Source organism: Corapipo altera, unplaced genomic scaffold (assembly GCF_003945725.1).
Source record: "Corapipo altera isolate COAL_440 unplaced genomic scaffold, ASM394572v1 22, whole genome shotgun sequence".
Lineage (NCBI taxonomy): Eukaryota > Metazoa > Chordata > Aves > Passeriformes > Pipridae > Corapipo > Corapipo altera.
This window is the reverse complement of record NW_020884886.1, coordinates 14,555,611-14,576,163: the sequence shown is the minus strand read 5'-3', so window position 1 is coordinate 14,576,163 and position 20,553 is coordinate 14,555,611. Positions and strand designations below refer to the sequence as shown.

General features: G+C 38.1%; 1 protein-coding gene across 4 annotated transcripts in view; it reads left to right on the top strand.

Moving 5' to 3' along the window:
- The window catches only part of SMIM14 (small integral membrane protein 14), a 56,515-nt gene that overhangs the window by 23,930 nt on the left and 12,032 nt on the right, over positions 1–20,553 (top strand). For all 4 annotated transcript variants that reach the window (XM_027643015.1, XM_027643014.1, XM_027643018.1 and 1 more), the window contains one exon: positions 6,374–6,484. In XM_027643015.1, the coding sequence (XP_027498816.1) occupies positions 6,374–6,484 (111 nt within the window). The remainder of the gene's footprint in view (positions 1–6,373; positions 6,485–20,553) is intronic.

Sequence of the window (20,553 nt, the reverse complement as noted above, 5' to 3'; positions counted from 1 at the left end):
ACTGGTTACTTATGTCTTGGGGCCCTTGGCTTCTGGCTTAATTTTGATTAGGTGTGGTATCTATGTCTTTAATGTGGATTCTATTGCCTTAAAATCATACATCTGTTGGGTTCAGACAAAATACCGTTTATTTAAAGTACTGCTTATTTTTCTTTTTATTTTTCTCTATATTCCTGTATTTCCTTTTGTGATGTTTCTTCCCTATTAAAATACTAATGCTTTTGTTTTCTTTCACTGCTCTGTAGTTTTATTCAGTGTTTAGTTATTCCCTATCTTTTCTTTTTTAATGGCTCTGTTACCATTTCTGTGTTGTTCCTCTTTTATATTGCTCTGGTGATAGGAAATGTGCTGCATTTCTGGTAGTAGTAATTGAAAAAACTAGAAATTTCACAAAGCTATTTGCAGGTAAAATCAACCAGTCCTACATACACGTACATCTGGTTTGTTTTGTTAAGAGAAAAACCCCAAATCCATGCATATTATTTTTCCTCCCTACGCTCTAATCCAGTCTGAAGAGACACATGATGCAGACATTAGTGGATAAAATTCCCTGTGCTGTCTTACTCACAAAGTTCAGCTGTACAACTGAAATAATGGGAAGTTAAATAATAGGTTAGTGAGTTGGATGTAGGTAGTTCATCAAAAGACTAGCAAAACACTCAGGATGCTGTGGGATGGTGGGTGTGCATAAAGTACAAATATTATAGAACATGGAAATTAACAGGGAAATGCATTATATAACAAATACAAAAATTTCTGAGTTTGTTTGGGTTTCACTGGTTTTGAATATTTTGTCTCCTCTTGGTTGGTTGGTCACTAGTAAACAATATTTCCCTACTGCGGATACCTGTACTATTATTTTACTGTACACCTAATTGATGTTGAATTGGACTTTGTATGACTAGAGTTCAGTGAGCCCAGTTACTAGAAGAGGCAGGATTAGAAACAGATTTTGGAGTAACCGCTTGTACCCGGAGGCATTTTGAATTGTCCAGTCAGCAGAGGTGCCAGTTGCCCCTGGAGTGCTGGTGGTATCCAGGGGGACAGAGGGGCCAAGGAGGAGAAGAGAGTCCTATAAAAGCAGTGATCAGGAGCTTTATGAAGAGCTCATCTTAGTCTCTTGTTTTAACTGAAGCAAATTTTCACCCCCTGGGTCAATGGGTACTATAGTCACGCAGTCCCAGTGCCTGCTAGTTTCTTTGGGACAAGACCTGATCTGCAGGATTGCAAGGCTGTTATGTTGTGCTATATGAGGCCAATGTACAGGTTGTTTTAGATTCTAGAAGAGAATACTTGGAGGTCATTTGGAGATGGGTAAGATTATACAGAAGAACCAAACTTGGGGCATGCTGTGAGTAGAATAATTACAAAAAGGGTCAGGTACTGCAAGAAAATATAGATGCTAAGATGGCTTAGATGCAGATAAAAAAGCAAGAGAACAAATTCTTTTTAAGGAAACCTGGATCCTTTAGTAGATGATGGAAGAGTATAGGAGAGGGGGTTTTTACCTCCGACAGTAAAATAAAAATGAACATTGTGTCTTTTGGACAGTGAGTCGTTTATGACTTTTGTGTATGATTTTTACTCTTTTAGCCCTTTATATTTTTTCAGAGGCATAAGAAGTAATTTGCTTTCTTTATATATTTTTATTTTAAATTTTATACGTATTTTCATTTGTTCTGACACACTTCTCCCAAACTGAATTCAGAAGTAAAATTAACTTGATAGCTTCTTAGAGGTATTTGCCAATTGTGCTCTGAGTTATTGCAGTTGGCTTAAAAACAGCAATGAGGAATTGAATAGGGTTTTGTTTCTCTTTAAAGCAGTGACAATATTCTGTTACTTGCCTGCTCTACTGTGAGGTATTTTGCTCCCAAGGATTTCTTACCTTCAGTCTTCAAGAAAATAATAACACAGCAAAAGTAGTTCTTAGCTGAGGAAATCTTCAGCCATTGTATTTATTGTGTGATGATAGTCTACATCTTAAAAGTGTCTGGATCCAGGAAAGAAAAGGGTTAATGAGCTTAATGCTTTGATGCTTAAGATGCCCAGTTTAGTCCATGACAAATCTGTAGTAACTCTGATTTATGTATCATATAGAGTGAGCTTTTCTTTGAATACCAGAATGATAAATACTTATACAATCTTTTATAGTAAGGAGTAGAGATCACCAGTATGTAGACTCTGACAATCTTGCTAATCAGCATCCATCATATTCAAGTTACAGTGGAGAGCATCAAGCATATGGAAGATTGGCAAAAATTCTTGTTTGTCTTCGTGATGGAAAGGAATTTGGTTTTGTAATTATTAGAGTGGAGTGAGGCGAAGTATAATTTCTGTCTCCCAGAGCTCACCAGCTGCCTGCTATTTACTCAGGAGCAGTGTTGCTGAATTGGGAAATAATGTATAGTCGCTGCAATAATTTAAAATACAGAACAGTCGCCAGGTACAAAAAAACCCCAATCAGAGTGTAGCCATAAAGATTGTGTTTCTGATAGTAGGGTGTAAAATATATAACACACCTTTGGGGCTGGGAACGGGGAAGGTAATAAAAGAAGAAACAATTTACAATAGTTACTAGAACTGAGAATGCTATTTTTTAAATCATGACAGACTAGAAATATTTTCAATATGGCTTCATTGCCTCCAATTTCAAGTAGATGCTCAAGTCAAAAGGTGGGCTTTTATTTCTGTGTTAAATCATCAGAGACCATCCTCCACTTTGCTCCTGAATTACTGTAATTCTAACTCCAACCACAGTATTTTAATTTCAGTAGTACTGTTTATGATTGTCTCTCTACGCCTCTTTAGACTGGAAAGGTCATATTGACTCTTTGATGGTACATCACATTTGTCCATGTTTACTAGTTCTCTTCTTTATTATGCTCTCTATCAGTTTGCTTAGTCTAGAGACCATAATATATACCTTCTCAGCTGTTACCAGAGAAAGCTTTGGCATATTTACCAACCGTGACTTCCAGCTGTTTGTAAACCCTGTGCTAGCAGTAATATGGCCAAATCATATGGTAATTTTAAATAGAATAAAAGTAACTCTCAGCCAGAGGGCTTGCAGGTATTTGACATCCTAGTCTTACCAATTGCTATGGTCTTAGCAGTTAATCTATAAATTCGAAGGAAAACAAAGTGACAATAAACAGAGAAACATACGGAAAAAAATGAGTAAAAGAAATCTACAAGCATTTTCTTTCTTAATCCAGGTCATGAGGAAAAGAACAGAGAACATCTTCCCGTTTTCTGTGATAGACTGTATGTAGAACAACTGTATTTGCAAAAGGTGGAGAGCTCGTGTGACTCACAGCAAAGAGGTCAGAGCTGGGCAGAACAAGTTAGCCGCTGACGTGAGACCAGACAATTGCAAGTACCGGGAGGCAGGCAGGAAGCACATTGCAATTCTGGAACAGGATTTTGATACAGACTGCCTAAGAGCACACAGTGGAGCCAAGAAATCCTGCTTCATAATGTATAAAAATAATGGTCTCTCATTCTTAGACAGAGTCACAAAACATTAATAAGCTTTAAGATCTGATTATAGAGTTTAGTTGATATTTAGTTCTTTATGCATTGAAAGTGTGTTACGAATAATACAGTTAAGCCAAGAATGTTTTAAAGAGGAATACAGACATGAGAGTGTAATTTTACAAGTCAAAGTTATATAGTATTAGAGTGTTTCTCTCCTTTATAACTGGTCAGTCACGTGTAAAATCTCCATTTCCTCCAGTTCCATGAAAAAAATAATCACATAATGGGGAATTATCTACCTGGATTTTAAGCATAATAAAATAACCCAATTTTAGCATCTTTATCAGGGAAAAACCTAGTGTTGTTCTCAAATTACATGGTCAATCTTTGGTCCTTTGCCAATGGAAGAGTTTGTTGTAGGCCTAGAGGACGAAAAGATAAAGGGTTACTCCACCTATGTGAAGGTGGGATAGCCTGTGAGATCTTTTGTTGAATGGTTGGATTGTTGGATTTTCCTTGGCGATACGTTTCCTGCTTTAATTAGCTCATTAAAGTAACTGGTCATGTACAACCCAGTACCTTGGGGTAAGTTCCTTCTAGCACACCTCTGCTTAAATTTATGATATGACAGATTAATTTTTCCTATTTATTGTCTAATCTTTTTCAGTTGTAGACTCTGTAAAGAATGTTAGCCTGGTTTCATTGGTTATGACTCTTATCTGATGTTTGATTTTCTTGTAGTCTTCTATAGTATAAGTATTCGTGTGTTAATTGCTGTCACATTGCACATGATGTGTTACTGACCCCTAAATTCTTTCAAGTTACAATTAAATATTGTTTCTCAACCTCACTTATTCAAATACCATCTCTTGAATGTCAGCATTATATCCAGAGAAACCATTTTGCACTGTTTAGCAATCAGTGCTTTTATCTGTTCCTTAGGCTAAGCTAGTTTTAGAAAGGCTTATGGCGTGGCATATCATCCAGGGAGCTTGTGTAGTTAAAGCTTTTTTTCTGTTGTTGTCATGTGGTTCTAGTGGTTCTGAGATAATTTCATGAAAGTTAGTATAGTAGCTTTATAATTAACTCTCAAAAAGAGTCATTAGATCATCTGCTGTGATCTCCCCTGTATTTGAGAACATACCTGAACTTGGCTACTCCTGTACTCAATAACCTGTATTTTACAGAAGCACATCTGAATACATTGAGTGATGAGAAATCCATTTCTCCTTGGGCAGTTTGTTACACTGATCAGTTACTGTAGTGGTAAAAATGTATGCCTTGCTTCTCTTTTGAATCTGGTTGGTTACAGCGTCCAATTATTGATTCTTGATCACCTCTTCACTGAAGAACTTCTCAATACGCAGGCCTGTTTTTCTCTTCAAAGCTACTGGTACGCTACATAATCAAGTAATTTCTCATTTTCTCACTACATTGCCAGACTTTGCTTTCTTAGCATCTGGGCAAAAAGTCTTTCCTCCATCCCTTCAATTTTATTTTTCCTTTTTCAGTTTTGTTTTTAAAAAATGGAGACCCTAACCAGTTAAGGGCACTGATGTTCAAACTCCATAATGAAGATACAGATATGTCTTACCTTCTTTTACTATCTGACTCTCTCCACCATGGCAGAGGGTTATTCAGAAGAGTGGTAGGCAATGGCAGAGGAAGGACTTCCGAAATGCATTTGCTTTTTTCTCTGTCTTTCTTCCCCCAAGAGGGAAGAACTATTATGGTGATACATTCTGTTGAATGAAGATATCTTATAGACATCTTTCTTCTAGTGACATTAAAATGCTTGTATGTGATCAAGGCTGTAATTTTTGTAGGCAATGACTGCAGAGCACATCCGTTCACTCAGCACACCCTTATCAAATGGCTGGTACCTTCATAAACTACTTGTTTTTGGAAGTTGAGAGGTTGTATCTGCTCTGTGTTGCTGCATTTGTTGTTAAGCTTGCCAATTATGTCGCAGTAGGGCCCCAGTTCATGCAACAGTAGCAACTGATGCCAAGTTAACAGAAATATTTTGAAAGTATGGTTTTGTATAACTATAATATACCCCAAGAGTCCTTATTTGAGAGGAATCAATCCCTGATTTGACCACAAGGGTAGAAATGCCTTGTAGTCTACTACACATTTTGATCCTCAATTAAGTCAAGGAGAAGTTATTGGTATATAGTAAAGATACATTTGTACATGTTTGACATTTCTGGTGTGAGTGGTTTCAGCAGGTGGATAACCTAGAATTGATTTCCCACCATGTCCATTACAGCTTCTTTGACCATTCTGTATTGCTAAGTGACTGACCTAGTTCTTTGATCTAAAATTAGTGTGTGTAGCTCTGTTTTTGACATTTCCAAGTACATTCACTTTTGCACCACTGCTGCTTGCCTTCATTATACAAGGATGATTGTTTCCTTTACCAAAGAACTTAGTGGGGTTTAAATTATTTTCCTGTACGTTGATCTAGACGGAGAATACCAGCAGTTTATTAGGGTTTAAGAGTACAAGTTCCCTTGGCCTTTCAAATTGTATATATACACTTAAGAGTCCCACTATGCAGATGAGAGACAAAAATTTAATCGTTGTGTTTCTTGTTTGTTTGGATGTATTTCATTGTGGTATGTGGGAAAACCCAGGGGAGACACACAAAGTCTTGCAAAATATTTATTTGGCTCTCTAAGGAAGCCTGTGTGAGACAGTGCTTTCAGCAACATCAAAATGTAACTGCACATACCAGACTTCTTCATTCAGACTGCCAAAGGAATAATAGGATTACCCTGCTTTGTTTTGCTTTTTCATCCTGGCATTACATGAACTGAAACTTGATGTGTGAGTCTCTGGAAAATAAGGTCAGTTGAAAAAGAGTTCATTGTCGTTTTATTCTTCTTAGGTGTTCACAGACAAGTTCAGGTTTATCCAGAGAACCATGGCAGAAGGTGGATTTGATCCCTGTGAATGCATTTGCTCACATGAACATGCAATGAGAAGACTGATTAATCTGGTAAGGATAACATGAGGATATTTGGAAGGGTGATTATTCAGACATTACTTCAGCTTTTGCAGATTTGCAGTTACTGATGCTTTTGATTCTGCTTATTCAGTAGCATGTACAGTTAGAATCTGTGTATCCAACTCTCTGATGAGCTTTTGAATAGTCCATACAAATGATAGCTTTCTGTTTATTTCCCAGAGCTTCATTTTGACAGCATTGACAGTGTTTCTATTTAAATGTTTCCTTATATGCCTTTTTGAGTCTGCATAAAACCAAAGAAATTACCGTGCAACCTCTTTGATGTCAAGGTGATGCCACACATTTGAGGTTCCATGTACTCATATGGCAAGATAAAGATGTCTAAATTTTTAAAACTACCCTTTAAAAAATTCTGAAATTGAAAACACAAAGAGTTTTAAGTTTCGAGTTTGGTTTCTTGCTATGTCATTGATATGGCTGAGCAACTTCAAGCAAGTTACTTTAAATTGCTCTGTGACCTGTAAAATAGCAATGTTTCTTTGTTTCTGTAGTGAATTTGGTTCAGTGTCTATTGAAGAATAAGATACAAAGCACTTTTTTTTTCCTAAATAAAAGTATATATTTTTTAAAATAACACTAACAGTTATGAACTGTGAGCAATTAGGTGAACTTGATTACAACTAATTTGGTTAAACTATTTTTTGAGATGGTGCTATACATCAGCTTCATTTGATGTACTTCTGCTTGTTGATATTCATAAATTTGTTTTTATTATATTTTCTTTCTTGAGGCCTAAATATAATTTTAAGTACATCAACTACTCAAGGCAATATGTGTGAAGAACATCTTCTTTAGGATCAGGCCCTTCTTCAAGAGGTTTCTTGTCACTGTTTTAGGAGGATTATCAGGAAAATGTGGCATTCACTAGCCTATGATAAGAGTAGAGCTAATATGTAAATCCCCAAAGAATATATGTCTGGGAATAAGGAATCATAGAATCAGAATATCCTGAGTTGGAAGGCATGCACAGAGATCATTAATTCCAGCTCCTGGCTATGCACAGGACAACCCAAAAAATCACACCATGTGCCTGAGAGCATTGTCCAAATGCTTCTTGAACTCTGTCAGGCTTGATGCTGTGACCACATCCCTGGGGAGCCCATTCCGGTGCCTGACCACCCACTGGGTGAAAAACCTTTTCCGATATCTGGCCTAATTCCCCTGACACAGCTTCATGCTGTTCCCTCAGGTCCTATCACTGGTCACCAGAGAAAAAAGATCGGTGCCCACCCCTCTGCTTCCTCTCATGATGAAGTTGTGACTGCAATGAGGTCTCCCCTCAGTCTCCTCTTCTCCAGGCTGAACAAGCCAAGTGACCTCAGCTGCTCCTTGTATGGCTTTGCCTCAATTTGTGTGCTTGCCCTTAAAATGAAACCACTTCCACATGCTTACATCCACAAAAGAAGAAACTTTTTTAAACAGCATTTTGCAAGTGGTATATATATAACTTGTTCTTGCCGATGTGTGGGTTGCACTCGTACAGTCCTGGTTCATGCTGAACGTTAGATCTTGAGTGTCCACACTTTATTAGCCTCGGAGTGCATTGTTACACTATCTCATCTGGAATGCCAGAGGAAGAACCTAAAGCCAGACACATGCTGTACCTGTGTGTACTGTTGGGGACCTTCACTGACCACATTTTCCAGAATTACTCTGCTCAGAGTAAGCAGAGTTCACCACCCATGTTCATAATGTAGCACTGCAGGGCTTGTGTCATCATATTCTCACATTGCACCCCTGGGCCTATGCACAGAGAATGCTGTCTCCAAAACACACAGGCCACACTGGGAGCCAAAATACTCCAGGCCAGGCTCTCTCAGTGGGAGGGCTACATCAGTGGCTGCAGCAGAGGGCAAACGATAGAACACAGGACAAGAGGAAGTGACAAGCGTTTGCCATCTCACAGACTCTGAGACCGCTGGGCTAAGCATCAAAACTGGAGTTGCCAAAGAGCCCAGATCTGTGAAACTGCACCAAAGTCTAAAATGACACCAGACAAACTGAGCACATCTGCAGAGCCAAGTGCATGTGCTTTATAGGAAATTATATCGCTTCCCTTTGATAATTCCCAAATGTGGTACAGCCAGTGATCTCTTGATACTCAAAAGTCATTAGACGTTGATGAACTTCCTTATTGCTGAACAGTCAACAGGTTTGGAGAGGCAAGAAGTGAAAGCAATGTGAGCCCATTTGCTGGTGTTACCAGAATTGTTCAGAATGGAACGGACTTCATTAGATTACCTAGGCCAACCTCCTGCTCCAAGCAAGGTTAACAGTGACCAGGTCATTTGGGGCTTTTATTCCAACCGAACCTTGAAAATCTTTAAGGGGTAGCAATTCCACAGGCTCTTGGGACAACCTGCCCCAATATTTGCCAGTCTTTGTCATAGAGAATTTTTTCCATCCATTGTTTTAGTTGAACGTATCATACCCTCTGCCATACTGTGCTGTGAAGAGCCTGTGTCTATCCTCTCACTAACCTCATTGTAAGTACTGGGGACTGCTGTTAGATCACCCAAAGTCATCTCTTTCCTGGGCTGAAACAAGCCCAACTCCGTCAGTGTCTCCTTGCAGAGGAAGTGCTCCAGCCCCTAGAGACCTCCACTGAATTCATTTCAATCTGTAAATGTGTTTTGTGTAGGAGAGTTCAAGACTGGATGCAGTATTCCAGATATGGGTTTGAAGTGCTGAGTACATGGGTGTAATTGCATCCTTCAGTCTATTTACACACTGTCTAAAGGTCAATGCTGCTGACACAAGGGCCCAGAAAATTGAGGCTTCTGTGGAGAACAGTTGTCTTTTCTGTGGAGCCTTTACTTCAGGCCCAGCCATCCTTGCTCATACTTCCCAGTTAGAGGCATAATTTCAAAATCTTCTGAGCTCTCCCTGCTATCCCCATATGGATACTTGTACACATGTTCCTTCCCAAGAAGGATTCTTTTCTTTTTTTGTCCTCAACATGACGTTTGTGCCATATCCCACAATTGTATTGATTCTGGATCTTGAGGTTCTGGACACATGCTGAAATGGTGACAGAGGAACCCCTGGGACTAAGTTCGGGGAGTTGGGAGGAAGAAAGGAGGATCCATGTTGACTGCCTTTTCCCCTGAGGCTTGTCAGATGCAAATCTAAACCAGTACGGCTCAGAATTTTGACCCTGTTCAGCATTTTTTATCTTTTCCTTTTTTTGCTAGAAGAGACTAACAGGCAATGGCACCGGTCAGCCAGTTCCCTTTGTTGTGGCTGGAGGATTCTAGGTATGAGCAACATAGATGAGTTTTGTGTAAAGTCAGAAGTGGCACAAAGATTTTGTTTCTGGGCTACTCCATGCAGTGTAAGGTGGGTGCACATGGATCATTTGGGAGCACATTAGTTCCTGTGTTGCAAATGGGCAGTCACCAAGAGCAGTCAATGATGTTCCTGGGTAGTTGCAGAAATGGAGTTTATTGCTCAGTGCCCATCTTACAAAAGGATCAGTTAGCACTTGAAACTGTGAGGAGTAAAGGGAAATGCCAGATTTCATCTATCCTAAAAAGCAAAGCAGGTGCTCCTAAATATTTATAAGACCAAATCACTAGCTAGGGGAGTTCAGCAGAATTTAGAATGGAAAAGTCTCAGAAGTCTCAGTCAGCAGCCAGACTATCCTCAAGTAACCTGTCACATGATTTTAGCAGGAGATTTGCTAAACCATTATTATTGCATCTGTAACTTTTGTGCTTCAGTAACAGTTTTTAAGCTGTTGTTTTGTCACTCAATCTTACACAACATAATAGGAATTTTGCTATTTGTGTTAAAAAGAACACTTGGACATTGGTTCTCAAAGTTGCTGAACCCCACAAGTCTCAATGGAGGCTGGGTGCCCACTACCTCTTTTGTTGGATCTCAAAACCTTTACTCCAAAATCGTTGTTGATAAAGAAAGCTAGACAATCTGTTGCTGTTCAGTCTGTGGGGGTGAAAAAGATATCCAAACATACTGTGTGCTCAGAATGGTTCCCTATACCTACTTAGTGATTGATTTTTTTTTTCCCTATATTCATATAAACCGCATCAGAGCACATTTGAATTGTGTTATAGCTGGGAGTACTTGTCATGATTTTGGAGCAAATTGTATAACAAGGTGTTTTCAATTATCTCCACACTGAGCATTGTAAATCCAGAAGTTCAGATGTGAGATCAAATTTAACAGAATGATAATGTATTTATAGGAGATGCCCAAGTGTGAAAATGTACTTTTAGGATCCTTCAATCCAGTAATGACACTGCACAAAACCCCTATGATTGATGTAGGTTTTTTAACTTGCATTTGGTTAAAGTAAGCTAATTTTTACAGACTGATTTGTTTGTACCTATCTAGAACAACACTGATAAGAATTAAGGCTTCTGCTAATGAAGAAGGAAGGCATGATGTATTCAGTCATGGCTATTATGTGTAGAGTTAAAAATACATATTCAAATACACAGGATTTCTGTTAGAGGTAACTGTATGGGAGATTCGAATGACTCTGCTATTCCAAGATCAGCAGGAGGTCAAAAAGTCTGCCTCTGGAACCTGACGTTCTCGTTTTAGTCTCCAACACGATACTTTTAACGTCTAATTTAATTGGTCTATTTACTTTGAAACTTGTAGAAAATGTTATTTGGCATTGAAAGTACAGCTTGTGGTTGAATATCGTTTAAATCTAGTTTAAGTCTCTACTTGAAATGCAGACTTCAGTTCATCTTGTAGTACAATTAATGCTTATACAGTGAGAAAAGAGAAGCTATTGTCATTTAAACACTTCTTCCTCTCTGCTGTTAGCGATACCACAGAAAATTACCAAAAGAAAGCCGCTTGTTTTTAAAAAGTCCAACTCTTGCTAAGTTATGTGGCTTGATTATTTGTCTGTCCTTCATTTTGGTTGACTAAGCAGGGCTTTGTTTTGTTGGCTTTTTTTCTTCTTAATTCATAATACCATGGAGATTTTATAGAGATATACAGTTCATGAACTGTATATCTCTAGTGCTCATAATATTTTTAAAATATATTTTGCTGCTTAGTAGGTTAACTGGGAGATATTGTTCATACACACAGTTCTTAGAATTTATATATACATGCTTAAGTGGCATTGAATTATTTTTTGCTGAATGTTCTGTCATTTTCCTCAAGTGGATTTTCCAGGGTTCTTCTTGCTGTCAAAATATGAACATTTCACACATGTAAATTTCTGTAGTATGGTCACTGTAAATAATAAACAGATGTTATGATCTCTAAATATTCCTACAAACACTAGAAATCTAAAGTTTCTGGCTGTGACTTCATAAATATCATTTCTAGTATGTAATTCCCACAACACCATCTGTTACGATTTGCTGGTACTGTGTAACAATTTGACTATTGTATGTTGAGTTCACTGTTTACTCTGTGGATATAGCAGATAATTGGAACTTCCATAAGAGGAAGTAAGTATAGAAGAAAAATACCACAAGACTTTAAATCCTCTGCAGATACACAAGAGTTGTCAAAAGACAATGACCGGTCTGTTACCTTGCATGATTTTATCTCCTGTTCGGTCTCTTCCATCTGCAAAACTTATTTGGACAAGAAGACAAGAAGAGCCAAGTTCAGGAATGAAGAACAACAAACAACATCAAGTAATTTTGTTGGGAAGAATCTGTCAGACAAGGGGACAGTTGTTTTCAAGTCACAGTGAAGAACATTCTGTGGTATCCAGAGAAAATTGTTCCTGTCTTAGTTTTGGCAGAGGACAGCAGATCTCTATATAATAATAATGTTACATTTAACCCTTTTTATTTTCCCTTTTTTCACTTATTTTGTAATATAGAAATCTGATTCCAGTATGTTACTCCTCTGGACATGGATGCTCTCTGAGTAAGCATGGCTGATCCTTGACTGATCATAGCCCAAGGGTCAGTTCAAGTCTGAAAACTAAACTTGAAAACACAGTTTGTGTGGTGGTGGGGGTAATCATAGAGTATGTTCCATGAAGCCTGAAACCTGCATATGACTGCCTAGAGTGGCCAGAAATGTCAAAGCAAGCCAGTAACACACGACTTTGTGTCATAGAAACATCCTTTTTCTTTCCCCTTCTGGTGCAGTATTATTTACTTTACAGAAATTGTGGCTACAGAATTCTCTCGTACTAGTTTTTATGAAAATGAGCAATATATTCTTTAACCCATTATATTTCTAATTCTATAATACAAAAGGACCTATTTTGTTGAACTGCCAGCAGTTCTACTTACAAACCACTGTAGGAATTACAACCTTGTGTTTTGTTCTTCTGTAGCTAATTGCAAGGTAATGGTCCATGTCCAGTTATGTTGTTATATCAGAAGGCTTGAATGTCTCAAAAAAATCTTAAGGCATGCAAAGGTATGTGTCACTAGATTTTTACAGCAGAAATTGCAAATTCTTGAACTATTTCAACACAATTGGTTGAAACACTTTTGTGAATCAAGCTTCCACATAATTCTCTTGGCCAGGTCATTTTAGAGTCTTATTATGAACTGGCATAGTCTGAAATAGTATCCACAAGTCTCAGCTGAGGGAGACTTCATGTAAACAGCACAGAATAAACACAAATGACTAAAATAGCGTTGTGTGCTGCAAATGGTTGAAAAGCTCTTAATATATTAGCACAGCTAAGCCCAACTTAAATACTCCATGAGGCAACCAGCAAAAGTGAGTTACCCTTCTGATGTGGCCGTCTACTGAAAGCATAGCAGAACTATACCAAATACATTTGTGGTAATTTAAAGTGACCTTTAAATATGAGGGTTACCCTGGAGACTTCTTACACATGTTCCATGGCATTTGCATTCTCTTTCTTTTTTTTAATGGCAGGTGCTACTGATTCTACTCTATAGTCCTTCTTAGCAAACCATCCCAACTGCAGGAAACTGCATTTTACTCTCACTTGTCCCTTTCGTCCTTGGTGTTGAAGCTGGCTCAAAAAGGACCTTTCCCAACAGCTGAACCTTAGGTGGTTCATTGGGACAATGTCTCAGTTTGAAGAGAGTGGAATGTTTGCTAAAGAGGAGGGGTTATGAGACAGACCAAACTCCTCTCTCTCAGCAATTGTAAATTCAAAATTAAGGGGCTTTAATCAAGGAAGTGTGGAAAAACCAGAAGAAATAACAACCTTTTATTAAAAGATATATGTATGTTGGCAAGAACAGTAACAGAACACAAAAAACTAGACAATAGTCCTGTACCCAAAGGTCCCCTTCAAACAAAAGAAAAACTCTGGATACTTCTCTGTCCTTCAGCGCAGTTCTAATCACGGCCGGCAGGGGGCGCTGTTGGATCACTGGAGGTGCAGATCCTGCAGTTCTCTGTGTTGTCCTGCAGGGGGCGCTGTTGGGCTCTGGCGGTCACCACACAGGGAGGGGTCTGGGGGGTGATCTCGGGTTACGGGAGGAGCTGAAAAGAGAATGGGGACTCTTCCCTTAATGGAAGGAGGGGAAATGAAAACAGTCCACCCCCCAGGGAACTCACTGTTGTCCTCAGATGATGGTGTCCCAAGACTCCTCCTTTCTTCTCCCAGTGAGCACAAAAACTCTCCAATGAGAACGCAGCAGGTCTGGGCTGGACACAAAGACAGCCTGCCCACAAAGTCAAGGCCAGCAGTCAGGGCTGACCAGGGCGGGAAGCCAGAAAGCCCAGCCTTCAGGCCTTCTCTCCAAAAGCACACGCGCAAGGCCCCCATCTCCGTCCCAGAGCGAGAACTCCGCAGTCTGACCTCTCCCTTCTGAGGAAAGCCAGCAACCCCCCCAAAAACTCCTCCGTTTTCCCCCCAGCCTCTACTGGGCCGTCCCTTAGGAATGTGGCTTTGCCAGCTAGATCTTTTGTAAAGCTAATTGACTCCCTCCTCCCTTTCCATTCAAACTCTGTCTTTCCTACAGTGGGGGCAGGGGGAAGAAAAATTCTCCCCCTCGGATTTCTAACCTATAACAGACAAGAAGTATCATTCTTTGGAGATGTGGGGTAAAAGACTTGATGCACCTCCTAAGGCACTGGGCCAAAAGAGTGAAACACAGCATTATAGGGGCAGAGGGTGAGACTGTTCTTGAGTGCTCTTGCTCCCCTGACTTCCATTTTCCTACCTTTCACTGGGTGCTAAAAGTACTGGTGTTGCACAGGCTAAGATCCCAAAACTGTATTACAGAATTCATGTGCTAGTAATGCATGTAGTAACCTAGAAACTAGTTCTAGATCAAACAGTGTGAATGGAGACTATTCTCTAGGCAGGCAAGTGGATGTTAAAAAAACCTAAACAAGCAAAAAACACAAAACCAAAAAAAAGCCATGAACAATGTTGTCCACTCAAGTCTATGTCTCATGAAGAGCATATTTTCCTGTAAGGGCTTAGGTATCAGGACTTAACTGAAAGTTGAAGGTGTCATTCTTTGCAGTTCCCATCCCTGAGCTTTGTAGTATGCTGAAAACTTCTGCTTCTTAACAAATACGTATTTTTTTTTTAAATCTCAGTCACATCCCATGACCATCTCAAAGCATGCATAGTGTATTGCAAGCAGTGTAGAAAATCATGCATTGAAAATTCTGTCAGCTTGATATTTCAGAAGTAATTAATAGCTATAACCTGTACTGTGAATGGCTGAACTCTGATGATCAGAGAAGTATTATGGCCATCCCTTTTGAGGAAAAAGGCAAAAATTATGTTTTTTCTCTCAGGCCACATGTGGATGTAATCAGCACTTAGAGCATACTGTACTTATCTGTTAGAACTGCTAGTTCAAAGCCTTTTCATCAAAGCTGTCTATGTGGAAGTACCTTTTTTTTTGTTTGCTAATATGCATAATTTTGCAGAAGATACTCAACTGTTTGGTCAAAAAGCCTACGTGTATTCTGGTTTTGCATTTTAGATATAAATTTGCTGGTGTCCTGTTGGGAGATATGTGTGTTGTTTGTGCATGTTTTCAGATGCCTCTGTGGTAATACTGTGTAATATTCTATCTCATCTATTTGTTGTCTAGTACTTCATGTAGTCAGAGATACTGTGAAGCTCCTTGTAATGATCCTGATCATCACACTGTTTTATCTCCTTTTCCCCTATTCTCCCTGTTCTGCTAATTCATTCTGCTTTGCGTTCACTAAAAGGAGAATGTCAATATCACAGGTCCCCAAGGCCAGCAAAATTTTGAAATTAAGTACTAATAACAATCATGCAATTGTAGGAAGGTGAGGGAAATTTGGAAAAAGAGGTAAAACAGCAATCCCTGGACAAAGAAAATGAAGGGAGAATATGTTCTTGTTGAAATTAGGGCTCCAGTTTGCAGTAGTCCCTGTGACATGTTTATTTGATGCATTGTCCTCCATAAAATGCCATATTTTTCACTATGAAAGCTAATGTTCTCCTGTCATAAGTGGCTGATGATTCTGGATCTTAAGAGTTGGTTTGTAAACTAGGAATATTATTCTGAAATGTAGCAACCATCCTTCTCACTCATTTGCGATGGGAGAGAAAATTACTTGCCACCTCATAGGACCAGACTCTGTACTTTTATTGCAGACTGTTATTCTGTCCTTGTATGAACATCATTTTATTTTAATTCTGCATATACACATAGAAAATGAAAGAGTGGGGAAGGCAGTGTTCACTTTTTCCTTGTTTGTTCCACTAAGAGAAGCTAATGTAGTTTAAGAGACAATTAAATTCCATCAGTGTGCCATTCTTTTCCTCTTATTTTTCTCTTATTTCTCTTTGCCAGCTTGTAGCAGAATAATGTGTCTAAGTGTTATTTTTTGCATCTTTAAATCTGAACCCTACAGATAATGCTACATTTCAGTTTGCACCCTGGCTTGTATTCAGGACTGTCATAGCCTACTGTAGCAATTTATTTGTCGTGTTGTTTACTAAATCATTTATATACTTTGGACAGAGCAGAAGTGGCTGCCAGCAAAGCTTAAACAGTGATTTCATTACCCAGAAGCATGAGAACACAATCAGGAGTAGGCCACAGTGTTGTCATCTTTTGGCATCATTGGAGAGCAAAACCAGAGCTTACAACTGGTTTAAATGGCAAAAAAGTATTTTCACAAGGGATGATATTTTGCCCTTGTTATCATATAAAATTTTCTATCAACAGTCTTTATGATTCCATTTTAAATTCACTTTTATTCATGGAATAAAAGACCCTATTGAGTTAGTTATTTGTCCTTGCTTTTCTACTTATCTGTCCTTTTCATTTTTGCTCTCTTATCTTTGTACCTATTTTATCTGTTTCTCTCACATATCTCTCTGGGCTTTCTTCTATCACAATTTATTGTATGGAGGTCTTTTCCTGACGCGTCTCATGAATTTACTAATTTTTCATTCATGTCTTTTCTGCGGACTTATTTCTGCTTTGAGCTGCCTCAAAAGTTATTATAAAAGGTAATTATTTTAATTATCCCTACATAAATAATTTACTTTCATTTGCCATTCATGCTAGACTCTATTGATTATTGCACTTTGTTCCTGCCACTAGTCCTGTTCTTCTCGTTTTGTTACCTCTTTAGTGTACCATTTCTGGAGTTGGAAAGTGCTTTTGGACAGGGATTATGCCACTATTTCTTCTGAAAAATGACAAACTGGTGATCATTGATATATTCCTGATATTTTTTGTGCTCTGTCTTTTTTTTTTTTTCTAACTCTTAAATAATACACTTAACTCTTATAAAGAAAAAGTGTTCACACTGGATAAGAGCTCTGAATCTTTCTTCAGGCAGTATGCTATTGATGTTAATTTAAAAAAAAAATTGTCTGAGCAGAGACTCCAGGACCAGTCCCAGAGATTGTAGGACTGTTGAACTCTGGGGTTGTAAACTTTGAAAACTCATCTGAAGAGTTTCAGCAAACTCCTCTGAAAAGGAAGCAGAGTTACTGTGAAGGTAGACAGAAATCTGAATTTCCTTCTTCACAGTAGCTATCTGTGATGAATGGTAAATGCAAACTAGCTTTACTTCTTTCATGGGAAGACTGAAATGGTCCCAGTGGCTGAGGTCACTGCACTGGAAAAACAAGTTCTCTGTTTAGCTAGATGAGGCTGTTTTCACTTGGATTTCAGTGGTTTTGTGGAGCAGCTAACAGGCGGTAAAACTTCACACCCTGTTTTCACCACACAGACATGTTTGTGTGCCCATAGTAAGTTTGCACGTGAAAAAAAAGCCAAAACAACCAAACCAGAAACTTCACTCAGTATGGTGACATCACAAAGAAGTTTCCAGAGGCCGATAGCAGTATCCCTTTACTGCGACCGTTCACATTTTGTTCACAGCTGGGGATTGTAAAAACGGTGCAGATTCCTATCATAACATGGCATCTGTTAAGAGTTGCAGCAGGACACATTTCAGGTGTTTGATGGGTAGATGCTGTTGATCCACAAGATGGCATGTTGAAACTGTGCTTGATGTCTCAAAAGAGCAGGATCTAAACGCTGTTGTGTTAGTGTGAACTGGGGCAAGAAGCTGTGTGTTTTGGAAAAGGAATAGAAAGGAAGAGCTATTTCAAATTGGAACTAGGAGCCATTTGAAAAGTGCTGTCTATTTTTGCAATGCAAAATTTGAGTGTCACGGGGAGAGAGTGAGGAAGAGCCCTTTTCTCTCTTACCACTAGAAGTAAGTTCGTTTTTTTTTTTTCTTGGTATTGTATTGGGTTTACATTCACGATATGTCAGTAAGTGGACACTGATTTGCTGCCTCTTTCAGAAAATTATGAAGGGCTTCATAGAAACAAAATACTCATTTTGACCAAGAGTTCTTGTGTTTGGGGATTATTAATTTAAATTACTTCAGCTTAGGTTATTCAAGATTTTAAATGTACTTGGAGGAAAGAAAACTCACAGTTGTATTTTAAATAATGTAAGTTTATAATTAGTATTTTTACTTGTATTGTGTGCAAGTTTTTACTGTAATAAATTGAAAATTTTTCATTCTTGTTAGCTTTCTTTTAGCTTTCATACTATTTACAATTCATGTTTACTTCATTTTGGACAATAAAAGATAAGTTAGTTTATTGTTTGGCTCTCATGTACTAAGCCTTTTAATATATTTGAATGACAAACTGCACAGAGAATGTTAAAATTCAGATACAATCCTCTTCTTTTACATGGAAGAAAATAGTGTAAATATTTATTTTTGTAACATATTGCACTCTCTTCTGCTTTTATTGAATATAGTCTGATGTTTCACTCACCTAATTTCTGTGTTCTTCTTAAGTGTCTGTTTTAGAATGTACAGAAATATATGAAAAGGCTGTTGCTGACTTTAGCAGACGTCAGATCAAGCAGTCAACTGTTAATTTTCCACTAAATTCACACTTTTGACGGCACAAGGATCTCTGAAATATGAATAAAATCAAAATCATCATTGATAATATTGTCTTTATGTAAGAGTTAACATATTAAAAAAATTACTTCTCTATTCAAAATTTTCTCATCAGCTCTGTAGTGTTTCCAGTCTGAAAAACATTGAGTGTATTTGTATGGTCTTTTTGAGGGTTTTGTTGAGAACAGGTAAAGTCTGGTTCAGCTTTTTACCATTATTCCACAAACTTTCATCCAAACTCCCCTTCTACATCAGAATAGAAAAATCTGAATACAAAGGACTATTTTTTTCCAGTCTCTGATAGTTGCTCTTTTTTCAGTTACCTGACTATTGGAATGTCTGAAATGTTGCACATACAATTTTTTCCCAACAGTTGCTGTTTTCCTTAAGGGTGTAGTTATGAAGGGAGAGATAATTGGTGGAAGGAACATTCTTCTCTCAGCAAAAGGCATTACCTTTCCCAGCCATTCAACTTATGTAAGCATTTCATACACGTGCCAGAACTGTTTCTTATCTTTTGACTAAATGAGTGACCACAAGAGATCAGATTTGTATTGGGTTACAGAGTTAGGAACTCGTTGACCCGAGTGAATTGAGAAAAACCTGTTTTTGCTGCTGCTCGTTTTCCATCGTCTGCCGTGTTTCATCCCAAGAGGACAATACGCAGCCTCTCACTGAGCAGTTAAAAACAGATTTGTTACATGGCCCCCTGGCTTACAGAGCCATCCTACAACTTTAAAAAAGTTGTATTTGGATGGAGTGTGACACTAAGAATGTGAGAGAACTGATTTTGGGGCTAGAACAACCCAAGGCAGTGTTGCATATCTATGCCATCCTGGGAACAGAGGGATAATGGGATACTTTATGCTTGTACAATGTTTCTGATCATATACCTATTGCACTTTTTAATTCTGATCATCGTTCCATGTTGTATACCTGTAAACTGTGTTCTAAGTAGGGATTATAAATTAAACCCTCCCTCCCCCTAATTAAACCCTTGTACAAACAGAAGATAATTATGTTGATCTCCTTAAAACACGGGTATAGCAATATCCAGTTTCCCCAGTTCACAAATCTTTCAGTGTAAAATATTCCAAATTGGTACTACTGCTAATGTAAAACCTCCCCTTTGAAAATTACTTCCAGAGTTTTAAAATAAAATGAGCTTTTACATAAGAAGGGCAGGAAATATGCATAGTTTGATAGATTTTTTTTCTTTAATAAGGCAAGTGTTTTGTTTGAATTTCCCCTGCTGTTGTTTTTAGCTATAGAAATAGCTGAAAGGTTAAATCCAGCCTTCCAGTTCCTCCCTTAGGGACTTCTTTGTAGTCTCAGTAAATATGCTAGTAGATCTTAATATATTAATGAAAGAATGAATGTGATCAATCTTCAGTTACTTTTTTTTCTTTTTCAGATGTGGCAATCATTGAAAATCTTTATGATAAAAGAAGGAGCTTAGACTTTTCCAAAAGTCTTCTTTGGTTCTTTGTCTGTTTCCTTGATGTGCTTTGCATAACATGACTACATACAGCAAATCAGTTATGACAACACAGGGGGAAATTGGTTTTGTGGAAATTATTCATGTATTTCTTACATAAAGAGCATCATCTTTTCTGCTCTTTAACATTTGTGTATTTACACTGATAAACAGATTAGCCTGTTGTGGCAAAAAGTGTTGGTATTTGTGACACTACTATGTCATAAAACCT